Consider the following 15,297-nt stretch of genomic DNA (forward strand, 5'->3'; position numbering starts at 1 on the left):
AAATTGAAATGGATTTTTATCTCATAGTACAAATTCCCCATTCTGCATTGAGATTTGAATTTCTTTTAAAGCGAAAACAATCAAATTGTTGTTTTTTAAATAAATTAATTATAATAATATCAAATGTTTTTATTTAAAAACACATATTAAAGTCGAATATTAAATATTATATAAATTAAAATTTATAATCTTAAAATTATAAAATTTTAATTTGTTAATTGAATTAAGGCTGGTTGTCCCATGGAGATATGAATATTGCAGTATATATATGATTGCGTACAATTTTATTAAAGATAAGATGAAGCCATTGTAAAAACATATCAATCAAACGACGTCGTTGATCTGTTGGCTGACATCCTCGTCATCCCTTCCTAAACCCCCTTCCCTCTATCCTTTCCACTGCTAAAGCTAAACCCTCTCTCTCTCTCTCTCACACACACACACACACACAGAGTAAGTATGCCTCTTGCTTTTCTCTCTCTCCCACCATTCCCTCCACCACCACCCATCTCTTTCCACCCCAAGTTCAGACCCACCTCATTCAACTGCCTCTTGAAGCCACCCCTTCTTTCCACTACGACCGCCTTATCCGCCATAGGTCCTGATGGAAAATACTATCCAACCCCAGCGGACGACGACCCCCCTGAAGCTCCGGAGGACTCCATGCATGGTGTCAACAAGTTCCAGCAAATTCAGCGCCAGGCAGCCCGGGCTCGCAAGATTCAAGAAGAAGAATACAAGAAAGACCAGCCCATTTTCATCAAAGCCCTCGAGGAAACCGAGGACGTTCCTGTTTCTGTAAACGATGATGACGCCGGGGACGATCTTTTTGGAGAAATTGACAAAGCCATTGCCTTGAAACGCCAAGAATTTATCAAGCAGGGGTTAATTAAACCACGCCCGAATAAGAAGCCCGAGCCCGAAATTGAGAGTGTTGATGAGTTGGAGCCTGAAGAGGTGGTTGATTTGGAGGAAATTAAAGAGCTTCATGGGTTGACTCAGATTTCAGATGATGAGGGTGAAGAGGGAAGTGATGAAAAGTCCGACTTTGAGGTGAGTGATGTTGATTTTTCAAACTCGTTTGACATTGATTTTGATGAGTTTGGAAAAACCAAGGCTAGGATTGTTGAGCCCAAGTTCAAAATGAGCTTAGCTGAGCTGTTAGATGAAAGCAAAGTGGTTCCTATATCGGTTTATGGAAACTTAGAGGTGGAAATCAGTGGGATTTCGCATGATTCTCGTGTTGTTGAGAGCGGCGATTTGTTTGTGTGTTGTGTGGGGAGGAATACTGATGGGCATTTGTATTTATCTGAGGCAGATAAGAGAGGTGCTGTTGCGGTTGTGGCCAGTAAGGAGATTGATATAGAGGCTACGTTGGGATGCAAGGCCTTGGTCATTGTAGAGGATACAAATATGGTTCTGGCTGCATTAGCAGCTTCCTTTTTTAGGCATCCTTCTAGAAGCATGTCGGTGATTGGTATCACAGGGACAAATGGGAAGACGACAACTGCATTTTTGATAAAAGGGATGTATGAAGCGATGGGTTTGAGGACTGGGATGATGAGTACCGTTGCATATTATGTTCATGGGGATAACAACTTGGAATCAACTAAGACATCTCCAGATGCAGTTTTGGTTCAAAAATTGATGGCGAAGATGGTGCACAATGGCACAGAGGCGTTGGTCATGGAGGCTTCTTCTCATGAGTTGGCATTGGGAAGGTGTGATGAGGTTGACTTTGATATTGCAGTTTTCACGAATTTGACGAGGGATCATTTGGATTTTCATGGGACCGAGGAGGAGTATCGGGATGCAAAGGCTAAGCTTTTCTCAAGGATGGTAGATCCAGCACGGCATCGCAAAATTGTGAACATTGATGATCCAAATGCAGCGTTCTTTATTGCACAGGGGAACCCCAATGTACCTGTTGTTACCTTTGCAATGGAGAACAAGAATGCTGATGTTCATCCTTTGAGATTTGAATTATCTCTGTTTGAGACTCAGGTTTTGGTCAACACGCCTCAAGGTATACTGGAAATTTCGTCAGGGCTACTTGGGAGGCATAATATTTACAACATTCTTGCAGCTGTTGCTGTTGGAATTGCAGTTGGGGCACCTTTGGAGGACATTGTTAGAGGAATTGAAGAGGTCGATGCAGTACCAGGCAGGTGTGAGTTGATTGACGAGGAACAAGCTTTTGGAGTTATTGTGGACTATGCGCATACGCCTGATGGATTATCTAGACTCCTTGATTATGTGAGAGAACTTGCACCGAGGAGGATTATCAGTGGTATGGTCTTCAATCTCTCCTTTTTGTGTAACTGGATCAAGTTTATGTTTTGCACCATTATCTGAAAGTATTCTCTGTTATTTTTTACAATAATTCTTTACCTGGCTAGTGATCATGAAATTGAAAGGTATGCCATTGACTGTGGTTTTAAGCTACCTACACCTTTAGGATTTTTTAGAGGAAGAGTTGATGATGTTTGGAGTTCATGAGCTAAAATTTCAGAGCATTTCATGGAAGTAATGCTGGAAATTATTCACAATTCTTCTAGATCATTTAACTAAATGTTTCATGCTCCATTGCATGCAAGAAAATTTTGATCAGAGCTTCAGAATGAAGCTAATATGAATATTATATCTTGTCATTTTAACCCAGGTACAAGATAATGCAATAGTCCAGAATCTTCCATAAACAGTTTTCTCTAAATTTTGAATCTTCAGGTTGAGTTGAACTTATGTTAAATGTTAGAAGTTTTACTGATACTGGCATAAGGAACAGAAAACAGTACGACATCATAAAATGGACCTCTCATTGCAAGCATTTCAGCTTCACATAGTATCGGTCCCTTTTTGGAACCCTTTTTCCCTAACTTCCAATTGTGACATCTGGCTTTTATTGGGATTATTACTGTTGTGACACAAGAAGCCTGTGCTGAAGCATGAAACTCGAAACCTTGACTTTTGCTGATATATACAGCTGCAGTTTCTGTGGACATATTGATCACTGTTTCTGACCCAATTCTTCACATTGTTTGAAGTGTTTGGTTGTGTTGGTGAGAGTGATAGAGGGAAGAGACCTATGATGACAAAGATAGCAACAGATAAGAGTGATGTGACTATCTTGACATCAGACAATCCGAAGAATGAAGATCCTTGTAAGTAATTGAGATATATTTGCTACTGGTAACAACATTATTCCGTACAATTTGGTGCATGCTTTTTAGTAAAATTTCTTCAGGACTTGCTCTGTGAAACATATAGTGATATTTGCATGAAAAATAGTCTTGAGAGGGTAGCATATACTTTCAAAAGAAAGAAGAATTATTTGGGTCAATAGACTCATGCCAGAATGGGCTCTTTGTGTAATCCCACTCCCTGCCCTTCTGGTATATGAGCAAACATAATTTGTGGACAAGGGAGTTGAAAATCCCAGAATGTATAGGCAGGAACAAATTTTCTTTTTACTTAATTTGTAGATTCATACATTTATAGTGATCAATAAGTATTCTTGACTGCCGATTGTCTATTATTCATTAAGAAGATGAAAATTTGCCTTTAGTTAACCATGCAGGGGATGTCCAAGTCTTCCAAGAAAATCAGTAAACTAGTTAATGAGTTAATTCACGAAGTGATGTTTAAAATGTTGCAAGGCTATTTTTTCTTCTCTCTCTCTTTTACCCCAACTTTCTTTCATGTATCTGTGTGTAATTTTATGTTTTATCTTTGTGATGCTGGCCGATCTGTTACTAGTGGACATCTTGGATGACATGCTCGCTGGAGTAGGATGGACGATGCAAGATTACTTGAAACATGGAGAAAATGATTACTATCCACCTCTTCCTAATGGTCATAGATTATTTCTTCATGATATTAGACGGGTAGCTGTAAGATGTGCTGTAGCCATGGCCGAGGAGGGCGATATGGTTGTAAGTTCATGGTCTATTATGTTGCACTCATTCAATTGCATATTCTGCACGAACGTTTAGGGGCAATTAGGTTCTGCGCTCATCCATGGAAAAAACTTGTTAATCCATTCAATTCTTTTCTCCTGCAAATTCCAATGTCTTGTATGAGCAAATATGTATGTGGCCAGAAAAGAGATTGTATCTTGAGCATCATGTTGAAGGTTAGAGATGGAAGCGAGGTACTCTAGTTTACTGGACAAGATGAACTCTTCGTAGCATACGACATGAACCTTTGTATACCTCTCTGATCTTAATTGATAGAAATGCTTTTAGGAGATGATTAAAGTTAAAAAAGATTAAGGTCCATCATAAGATTTTTAGGTCAGACAGTTTCTCAATTGACACTAGTGAGTGATGGCGCATCTTAATCGGAATGCATGAATGAGGTTTAAGTCTCAATTTGATGGACAAATTAGAAAAAAAGAAAAAGGTGCAGACCTTGAGTGTCTGTGTTTCACCTATTATTCAAAATACTAGTGTATGCTTTTATGGATCGCATAGAAGTTGTTAGGAGGTCATTTGAGGCATGCCTTAATGGCACAGGATAAAAAGCAAGTTACAGAAATGTCTTTGAAGATGCATGCGTGAACTCCAAAGGAAAGTTGCTGATTTAGTTTTTGTTGCCAGTTCTTGTTTGGATATTGAGATGTGTGAGAGGAATATGCAGCGCTGCTTTTGATCTATCTGTAGCTTTAAGTTGAATTCTTGGAATGTGAAAGTCCTTCATGCATATCCTTTTTCCTGAATGCATGTCTGATAATTGCCACAGGTGGTTGCTGGTAAAGGACATGAAACATACCAAATAGAAGGTGACAAGAAGGAGTTCTTTGATGATAGGGAGGAATGCCGAGAAGCACTGCAGTATGTAGATGAGCTTCACCAAGCTGGAATTGACACAAGCGAATTCCCTTGGCGGTATGTTGTCCAGTAATATATCGCTTCTTTATGAATATCAATCTTCTTAGAGGATAAGTTTTCCCTTCTGATTCACCTATCAAGCAGAAACATCAAGTTTAAAATCATTTCTGTGTGATGTCTGGATCATGGAATGAACTTGATAGGTTAATGTTCAAATATGTGAAAAATGCTATCAGTAAAACAAGTAGTTAACAGCAATGGAATCTGGATTTGTGGTTCCATTAAAAGAATTGAGTGATTCGATTGTTCCAAACTTGTTTGAAATTTTATTGAGTTCTAAACAATTGTTTTTCAATTTGCTTTGATTGTGAACCAAATCAAACTAATAAGCCTTACTAGAACCAAACATGAGCAAAGCTCCAGTAACTTGATTTTTCGAAACATATTTCGTTTTTCTTTCACTAACTGAGGCTACTTGAAGAAAAAAATTGTGTTCAAGCTTTGGTTTGAAATATTTAACAACCCAAGCTCAAACGAGCTTTTACTGATCAATTTTGAGTTGAATATCAATTGATTTCGATTTTCTATAAATCCTAGTTCCATTGTTCCTTGAACATATATGTTTGTGTGTGTGCGTATGTGTTTGTTGTGAGCCAGTGCTGAATGCTGGACGCCCTGCATGTATGCTGTAACAGGTTGCCCGAGAGTCATTAGCCTATTACCAGCAACACAGAAAATTATCGAGACTAGGAAAGGAGGTGGCCATCACGGCAGCATCAATTCATTGTACTTCCAACAAGAGCATCTGTGCCTGCACAATCTCATATTGGAGAAGTCTGAGTACTCCAACTTAGAAGGGGCATTTCTCACCTCAAGCTGTGAATGAGTATGTCATATACAACATAACAACAACATATCTTCTTGATACAAATCCCGAGTTCAGTCTCATTTTACGAAATGGGAGTCATCATCAAGCCTAAAATTTGCTCTTTTGACATGGAATGTATAAAATCTAGGCTTACTGCCGAGTACCTGTGCTTATTTCTGTCTTTCTCTGCAGAAGGACGTCTTGCCGTTGCATAAACCTATTTCTGTCTTTCTCTGCAGAAGGACGTCTTGCCGTTGCATAAACCTCTCCTCATCCGCAGTCTGAGAAGCTACAATTTTGTAAGAAAGTGTATCATGAATTTATGATGTAAATTGTTGTAGTGAGGAATCTGTCTTTATATCCCAATGATGTGTTGAAGGGCCTGTAGATCAGCATTTTGAATGTTGTATCTGAGCAAGATTAAAATCAAGAAACTTCAGTATAAGGGCTGTCTTTCAAATTATTATGTAATAAAGTAGGAGGAAAGCATAACTTTTGTGCACAACTTCAATCATAGTTCATTAGTTCCTGATTGGAAGGAGTTATGAATGATAGTTGAAAAAAATAAATATCATTTTTCTTGTTAAATTTATTAATATATATTCATGGTTGGAAATCAAGAGCTTGAGGGCTTTCGACTAAATTTATTTAAAAGATTCCGAAATGTGATCATGAAAATCTTTTAATTTTCGAAAAAGTTAGTAAATCCTGACCATTTTTGTTTTTGAATTTTATAAATTCTTGTACAATCTACTTGGGATTTTTTTTTTAAATACTAAATATTTTATAAAATATTTTTTGAAAAATTATAAATTCATTCAAACATATTTAGGTATCGTATTGCCATTTTGATTGAGACTTAGCATCATAACATTTTCAGAAAAGAATTACTTGAAAATAAATTAACTATAATATATAATATGTATATATAAATGCATACGCCTCTTGATACAGTAAAACCTCTATAAATTAATACTCTATAAATTAATACACTCTATAAAATAATAACATTTTCTGATCCCGATTTGGGCATTTGTAAAAAATCATCAAATTCGATAAGATAATAAGATAATAATTTTTCAAAAAATTCCTTTATAAATATTAGGTCCCATTAAAACTCTAAATTAATAATTCATAAATATTATAATTATAAATATTATGGTAATTTGCTCAATTATGAAGTCTGTAATGCTTTACGCATTGGATCATTCATAGATGATTTTGCGATGCCTTTTAGATGAGAAGATATGGTTGGGTGTAACATGAATATATTTAATTGGTTACAATAGTTATTTAAGTGCAACGAATTAATGTAAACATGTATGTTTAATAATTTCAATAAATTGATACACGCGTCTATGAATATAATAGTTAATTGTATAAAATGAATTGATATTATACATGAATATATTTAATTAGTTACAAAAAAATTGATTAATGCATGAATATAATTAATGAAACATATATGAATTCATTTATTTTCAGTACATATGTACTAAATTTGCTGAATTTAAAAAGTCTTTCTTTTAATTAATAAAATATTAATTTATCAATAAATTAATATCTCTCTAAATTAATAAAATTTCATGGTCCCAAGGTTATTAATTTAGAGGTTTTACTGTATTCATTTTTAATACCACCATGTATTTCATTTGTAGATGGATTTTTGGAGAGAATAAGAAAGTGATTTGGAGAAATACATATATTATTTTCATTATATTTTATTAGGAGTGATAGGCTAATAAACTTATAATTTCTCTAAAGTTATAACACGTTATCAACACGACGTTACTGTTGGAAAATTTATGGCCCATGACCAAAAAAAATAGGGAGGCCCGATACCCCCACTTGGATGGCTACGGTTTGGCCGGAGCCCACGACCCACAAACCGACCCACGACCCGACCCGACTCGGATTGGTTACTTATTTTCTACCTAACCCTCATATTCTCTCATATCTCACATCTCTCTATTCCTTCTCTGTGACTCACTTTCCTCTTGCAACGATGGTCTCCTTCCAAAACCAAGCTGATGGTTTATGGAAGGTGATCCCTATCTTCCATCTCCATCTCTTCTCTCGGCCCTATAAATAGGAGACTCCTTCTCCTATCTTATAACAGTGAACTATTCCAATAAGCTCAGTGCAAATCTTTGTGAAATAGAGAGATTGAAGGTCTCAGTGACCGTGTGCTAAGAAGATCTGTGTGATCGAGGGTTATAGCCTTTATGGCAAGGGCTTTGTGCCAAAATCGTGTGCAACCGTGGATTTTATCTTAAGGCTGCCGATCTTAGTGATCGTGAGTAAAGCCTAAGAAATGGATTTGGCTCTCTGAGCCTTCGTTTGATCGATTATTTCCGCTGCTTTATGTTAATTGAATTTCTTATTAATATCTTTTATATTTTTGTGTATTATTTATGCAATAATGTTATGGGCTCTCCACCCAACAGTGGTATCAGAGCCACAGTTGCTATGATCTTGAAGACTCACGGTAACATCTAACCATCTTTGTTTTTCTCGATTAGTAATTCTCTGTGAATTTTGGACTGTTTTTCATGCAATATTTACTGCTGAATTTTTCTGTCATTTTGCTGAAAATAATCGCTATGTACACTTGTGTTGTGAGTGATATTATTGCTTAGTGCATTAAGTAATGTTCATTTGTGGATATTGTTAGTCTTTGTGATTTATGCCTAAGTGGCTAATTTTTTTTTAAATTGAGCCTGTGTGGATATTTTTTAAATTGAGCCTTAGTGGATGTATGAATGAACCTTAGTGGTTTTATGAACAAGCCTAAGTGGCTCGATAAACCTATGTGGTTGTATGTCTTTGTGACATTATTTTGGTGGTAATTTTTAGCCTATGTGGCTGTGTGATTGTGATTTAGTGGCCGTATGTGAATGCCTAAGTGGCTCGTTGAGTTCTTTGTGTGCCTTGATGACGTAAATTTGCCTGAGTGGCTGTTTGATTTAGCCTCGGTGGCTAGGAGTTTATAGCGTCGCTATTTGCTTGGTGCTTGCTTTGTGCAAAAGTTAATTATGTTGTGTGCTATGCTTTGTGCAAAAGTTAATTATGTTGTGTGCTATGCTTTGTGTTTGAAATACCATAAGTTAAATTTTATTACTAACATCTTTATTTTGCAGGAAAAATCGGCTAAGATGTTTGCCAGATCCGTTTAATTTTTCCCTTTGGGCCTTGGCTCTTTTTGGGTCCTGGTCCAAGGGGAAATATGTTGGAAAATTTATGGCCCATGACCAAAAAAAATAGGGAGGCCCAATACACCCACTTGGATGGCTACGGTTTGGCCGTAGCTCACGATCCACAAACGGACCCACGACCCGACCCGACTCGAATTGGTTACTTATTTTCTACCTAACCCTCATATTCTCTCATATCTCACATCTCTCTATTCCCTCTTTGTGATTCACTTTCCTCTTGCAACGATGGTCTCCTTCCAAAACCAAGCTGATGGTTTATGGAAAGTGATCCCTATCTTCCATCTCCATCTCTTCTCTCGGCCCTATAAATAGGAGACTCCTTCTCCTATCTTATAACAGTGAACTGTTCTGATAAGCTCAGTGCAAATCTTTGTGAAATAGAGAGATTGAAGGTCTCAGTGACCGTGTACTAAGAAGATCTGTGTGATCGAGGGTTATAGCCTTTGTGGCAAGGGTTTTGTGCCAAAATCATATGCAACCGTGGCTTTTATCTTAAGGCTGCCGATCTTAGTGATCGTGAGTAAAGCCTAAGAAATGGATCTGGCTCTTTGAGCCTTCGTTTGATCGATTATTTCCGCTGCTTTATGTTGATGTAATTTCTTATTAATATCTTATATATTTTTGTGTATTATTTCTGCAATAATGTTATGGGCTCTCCACCCAACAGTTACGTTACGATCGATCAAGGTAGAATGTTATTTTTTCTAGTATAATTTTTATTATTTTTTTGCTTATATATATATATATAAATTCTCGATTTCATCCCCTAAAGTGAATGTGATATTGTCTCCAGAAGCAAGCATACAATTCTTGATTTAATCCCCTAAAGTGGATGTGTTCTATAAAAAACTTCATTACTTCCTGAAGTAAGTAATGAGTTAAAATCATCTTCAGTAGTAGATGAAATATTTTGTACCAATTATGTGCAATATCATCCCTGAAGCGATGATAAGTATAATGTTTAATTTTCTCACCACCGGAAGTGTTTTGAGATAATGGCTTGATCAAGAAGCCCGATGCTTCTTCATTTATTTATTTGCTTCGTAATATTTTTTCGATAACATAGTATAGCTATTGTTATTAAAATATGACTAACTTGAAGTTAATTTTATTAACTTACTTTAGCCACATAGTTTTGTTTCATATGCCCATGTATGTATTTTGCATGTTTTGCTAATATATTTATATGCAACAAAATTTATTTTTTAAGAAAATAATTTTAGCATGAATACCATTTAATTGCTATTTGTAACATTATAAGATTTAAGCCAAGCTTAAATATATTGAATTCCATGTATATATGCATGTCATAATAATTCATACTAATTACATGGTTACTTATATGTAAGTTAATGTTAGTAATGTTTCATGTCATTTTTACTTTATATCATGTGTAATACATATTATTTTACTTTATGTATATGTTGAATATTATGCTAAAGTGCATATTAAACTTGTTATAGCTTAATGGCCAATCGCACAAAATTAAATTTCGTTGCTCTTGATGTTTCTGGAAAAAACTATCTATCATGGGTTCTTGATGCCGAACTACATTTGGCAAGTAGCAAATTGGGAGAAACAATAAAAGAAAATACTATTGCTTCTGAGCAAGACTGTGCTAAAGCAATTATTTTGCTTTGTCACCATCTTTATGAGAGCCTGAAGTCTCAATATTTAACAGTAAAAAGTCCTTTCCAACTCTGGAAAAGTTTAAAAGATCGATTTGACCATCAAAAGACTGTAATCTTACCACGTGCAAGATATGAGTGGATACAATTGCGACTGCAAGATTTCAAAACGATTGCTGAATATAATTCTGAAATGTTTCGAATTGTATCAAAATTGAGGTTATGTGAAGAAGATGTGACGGATGAACAAATGTTGAAAACAATATTTTCTACTTTCCATGCATCCAACCTTATACTCCAGCAGCAGTATAGGGAACGTGGGTTCAAAACCTATTCAGAGTTGATTTCATGCCTGCTTGTTGCAGAAGAAAATAATCAGCTTTTGTTGAATAACCATCACACCCGACCCACAGGTTCCAAACCACTTTCTGAAATTTCAGCGGCATTGCCTGAAGCAAATGCTACTTCTTCACAAAAGGGGCGTGGTCGTTACCATGACTCACCATGGGGCCATTCTTATAGTCGTGGTCGTGGTCGCGGTAATGATCGTCGTAATACATGGATTAATCCCAATACTTAGAAGAACAATGGGAACAAGGCAAAGAATCAACAAGAGAAAACAACAAATGGAGATCTTTGCCATAGATGTGGGATGTCTGGACATTGGTCCCGTACCTGTCGTACGGCACAATATTTGGTCAAATTATACCAGGCTTTTGTGAAAGCAAAGGGTAAAGATGTCGAGACTAATCTTGTTGAGGTTGGAATCTCAGTCAATACCCACATGGATACTTCAGATTTTTTTGAGTCTATTGAAAATGATGATAAAAATCTCCCTGAGCTACCCTTACAGTTTGGTGACATTACAGAGGATTTCAACATGCTTGTTGATTAGATTTATCCCAAATATTATTAGTATATTTCTATTATTCAGTTATTTTTACTTTCATTGTTAGGGTATTTCTTTTAATCTTGTAATATTTTTATATTTTATGAATGAAGTTTTCTTTTACTTATTATATGTCTATCTCATTTATATAGAATGGATCAAGCCATTACAAATCTCAATGACAAGGAGCATTGTCTTGTTGACAGTACCACTATGCATACAATTTTGAGAAACAAGAATTTTTTCTCAAGTTTGTTAATGATAAGAACAAATGTGAGTACTATTTCAGGAGTTAGTAATCTTATTGAAGGCTCCGGAAGAGCTACAATCTTGTTACCTGAAGGAACAAGATTACATATCAATGATGTCTTATATTCTAGTAAATCACAAAAGAACTTATTGAGTTTCAAGGACATTCGACAAAATGGTTTTCATATTGAAACCATGAATGAAAATGGTATCGAATATCTGTACCTTACAACATATAAAACTGGCCAAAAGCAAGTTTTAGAAAGAATGAGAACATATACCTCTGGTTTATATGGCACATTGATAAGCTCCATTGAAACACATAGTATCACTAACCTGAAGTTAGTTGATCAAAGTATTTTTACTTTGTGGCATGATAGACTTGGCCACCCAGGTAAAACAATGATGTATGAAATCATTGAAAATTCACATGGACACCCACTAAAGGACCTGAAGTTATTTGTTAAAAGTGATTTTATATATTCGGCTTGTTCTCTTGAAAAATTAATTACAAAGCCATCTATCACAAAGTGAATGTAGAATCTCCTATGTTTCTTGAACGAATTCAACAAGACATATGCGGGCCAATAACACCGTCATGTGGGCCATTTAAATACTTTATGGTGTTGATTGATGCATCAACACGTTGGTCACATGTAAGCTTGTTGTCAACACGAAATATTGCTTTTGCAAGACTGTTAGCCCAAATTATTAAATTGAGGGCTCATTTTCCTGATAAAAAGGATAAGGTTAGATAATGCGCGAGAATTTACTTCTAAATCCTTCAATGATTATTGTCAATCAATTGGGATAGTTGTAGAGCATCCAGTTGCTCATGTACATACTCAAAACGGCCTGGCAGATTCGTTAATTAAATGGTTATAATTAATAGCTAGACCCTTATTGATGAGGTCAAAATTGCCTTCATCGGCATGGGGGCATGCAATTTTGCATGCAGTAGCTCTAATTCATCTTAGACCTACCGCTTATCATAAATTTTCTCCATTACAATTGGTCTCCGGAAGAGTACCAAATATATCTCATTTAAAGGTGTTTGGTTGTGCAGTGTATGTCCTGATACCCCCTCCTCAACGAACTAAAATGGGGCCACAACGGAGACTGGAAATTTATGTTGGTTTTGAGTCTCCCTCAATCATTAGGTACCTTGAACCAATGATCGGTGATCAATTCACTGCTAGGTACTTGGATTGTCAATTTAATGAGACAGTTTTCCTGACATTAGGGGGAGTAGATAACGAGATTAAAAGGAAAGATATTGCATGGAATGCAACATCTATGTCTTTTATGGATCCACGGACAAATGATAGTGAACTTGAAGTTCAACGGATCATACATTTGCAAAGTGTTGCAAATAGGCTACCAGAAGCGTTGGTAGATACCAAAAGGGTCACAAAATCACATATTTCGGCTGAAAATATTCCAGCTCGTATAGAAGTCCCTGAAGCGATTCTTAATAAATCAAACGAATCTGAGTCACAAATACGCCGGAAGCGTGGTAGACCACGTGGCTCTAAAGATGCAAATTCTCGAAAGAGAAAGGAACATATCGTCTCATTTAATCACGATGCTAATGTGACCACTAGTGCCCAAAGAATAAAATCCCTGAAGCGGTTTCATTTGATGACTCTAAAAGTAATGAGCAAGATCTTGAGGACAGTTACGAGATGTCTATTAATTATGCCCATAATAGTTTAGGTTGGTATCGAAAAGAAATTGAAATGAATGATATTTTTGCCTAGTCTGTAGCCATCCAAATCATGGATGAAGATGAAAATGATCCTCAAACTATGGAAAACTGTAGACATCGAAATGATTGAAAAAGTTGAAAAAATGCATACAAGATGAGCTAGACTCGCTAAATAAGCGAGAAGTATTTGGACCAATACCAACACCAAAAGATGTCAAACCTATTGGCTATAAGTGGGTGTTTGTACGCAAGAGAAATGAACGAAATAAAGTTGTGAGGTACAAAGCTAGACTCGTGGCCTAAGGCTTTACTCAAAAGCCCGGAACTGATTATACTGAAACATATTCACCTCTAGTGGATTCAACCATACTTAGATTTTTGATCAGTTTATCAGTAATTGAACAGCTGCAAATGCAGCTTATGGATGTGGTAACTGCATATCTGTATGGGTCATTGGATACAGATATATATATGAGAATCCTAGAAGGATTAAAAATGCCTGAAGCATTACAGTCAAAGTCTCGTCATATGTACTCCATCAAATTGAAAAGGTCCTTGTACGGATTTAAACAATCAGGACGTATGTGGTGCAATCGTCTTAGTGTGTACTTAATAAAGAAAGGATTTTGCCATAATCAAATAAGTCCATGTTTATTCATAAAGAGGACAGAGTCGCGATTTATAATCATAGTTGTGTATGTTGATGATTTGAATATTATTGGATCTCTTGAAGAGATTCGACAAGCAGTTGATTACTTAAAAAGTGAGTTTGAGATGAAAGATTTAGGCACTATAAAGTATTGTCTCGGCCTGCAGTTCTAAGGGTGGAATTTTCTTTCATCAATTGAACTATATAGAAAAAGTCCTTAAGCGTTTTCATATGGACAAAGCTCATCCATTGAGTACACCTATGATAGTTCGATCAGTTGATGTTAATAAAGATCTGTTTCATCCTCCAGCACATAAAAATGAGATTTTGGGTCCAGAATTATTATATCTCAGTGCAATTGGTGCATTGATGTATCTTGCTAATAATACCCGACCAGATATAGCATTTTCAGTTAATCTACTAGCAAGATATAGTTCAGCACCAATAAAGAGACATTGGAATGGTGTTAAACACATTCTACGTTATCTACGTGGAACAAGTGACATGGGACTATATTTTGAAAGGCATGATGATGCCAAAACAACCAAATTAGTTGGTTATTCAGATGCGGGGTATTTATCTAATCCACATAAAGCTATATCTCAATCTGGATATGTATTCATGTATGGTGGAACTGCTATTTCATGGCGTTCAACCAAATAGACTTTGGTAGCCACCTCATCAAATCATGCAGAATTAATTGCATTATACGAGGTTGAGCGTGAATGTGTATGGCTTAGATCACTAATATATCATGTGCATGAATCATATGGATTGGAATCAATCGAGAAGTGTCCCACAGTAATATATGAAGATAATGCGGCATGCATTGCCCAAGTTAAGGATGGTTATATTAAAGGCGACAGAACCAAGCACATATCACCAAAATTTTTCTCCACTCACGACTTCAAGTGGAAGGCAAAGTTGATGTTAAACAAATTTCATCAATTCAAAACTTAGCAGATTTGTTTACGAAGGCATTACCAACAAAGGTGTTCAAACAACTCATACGTAATATTGGCATGCGATACCTCGAAGATATCTGCTTCAATTGAGGGGGAGACTATACAACTGTACTCTTTTCCTTAGTCTTGATTTTTATCCCATTGGGTTTTTCCAAACAAGGTTTCTAACGAGACAGGATGCATATGATAAAGAGGTATGCATTCAAGGGGGAGTATTATATATAATATGTATATTTGAATGTATACACCTCTTGATATTCATTTTTAATACCATCATGTATTTCATTTGTAGATGGA

At 36.0% G+C, this 15,297-nt stretch overlaps 1 protein-coding gene and 1 pseudogene across 4 annotated transcripts; both read left to right on the top strand.

The window, feature by feature from the left end:
- Positions 1-351: 351 nt before the first annotated feature.
- On the top strand, positions 352-6,285 carry MURE (ALBINO OR PALE-GREEN 13). 4 transcript variants are annotated; one of them, XM_088884625.1, is made up of 6 exons: positions 362-2,290; positions 3,045-3,161; positions 3,757-3,932; positions 4,741-4,886; positions 5,525-5,715; positions 5,890-6,285. In XM_088884625.1, exons 1-5 carry the CDS (start codon positions 460-462, stop codon positions 5,541-5,543), a joined length of 2,289 nt encoding a protein of 762 aa, XP_088740751.1. In that variant the 5' UTR covers positions 362-459; the 3' UTR covers positions 5,544-5,715; positions 5,890-6,285. The 4 variants fall into 4 exon arrangements, with proteins under 4 accessions (XP_088740759.1, XP_088740751.1, XP_088740754.1 ...); XM_088884628.1 differs by having other exon boundaries at positions 5,893-6,285; XM_088884631.1 differs by having other exon boundaries at positions 5,937-6,285.
- Positions 6,286-10,379: 4,094 nt separating this feature from the next.
- Positions 10,380-11,435, top strand: LOC105158908 (uncharacterized; annotated as a pseudogene).
- Positions 11,436-15,297: the final 3,862 nt, after the last annotated feature.

Source organism: Sesamum indicum, linkage group LG1 (assembly GCF_026168435.1).
Source record: "Sesamum indicum cultivar Baizhima isolate 11 linkage group LG1, ASM2616843v1, whole genome shotgun sequence".
NCBI classification, from domain to species: domain Eukaryota; kingdom Viridiplantae; phylum Streptophyta; class Magnoliopsida; order Lamiales; family Pedaliaceae; genus Sesamum; species Sesamum indicum.

Coding starts and splice junctions, on each gene's coding strand:
- MURE (XM_088884625.1), top strand. CDS start 460: ATGCCTCTTGCTTTTCTCTCTCTCCCACCATTCCCTCCACCACCACCC. Junction 2,291..3,044: donor ACCGAGGAGGATTATCAGTG/GTATGGTCTTCA, acceptor CATTGTTTGAAG/TGTTTGGTTGTGTTGGTGAG. Junction 3,933..4,740: donor CCGAGGAGGGCGATATGGTT/GTAAGTTCATGG, acceptor TAATTGCCACAG/GTGGTTGCTGGTAAAGGACA.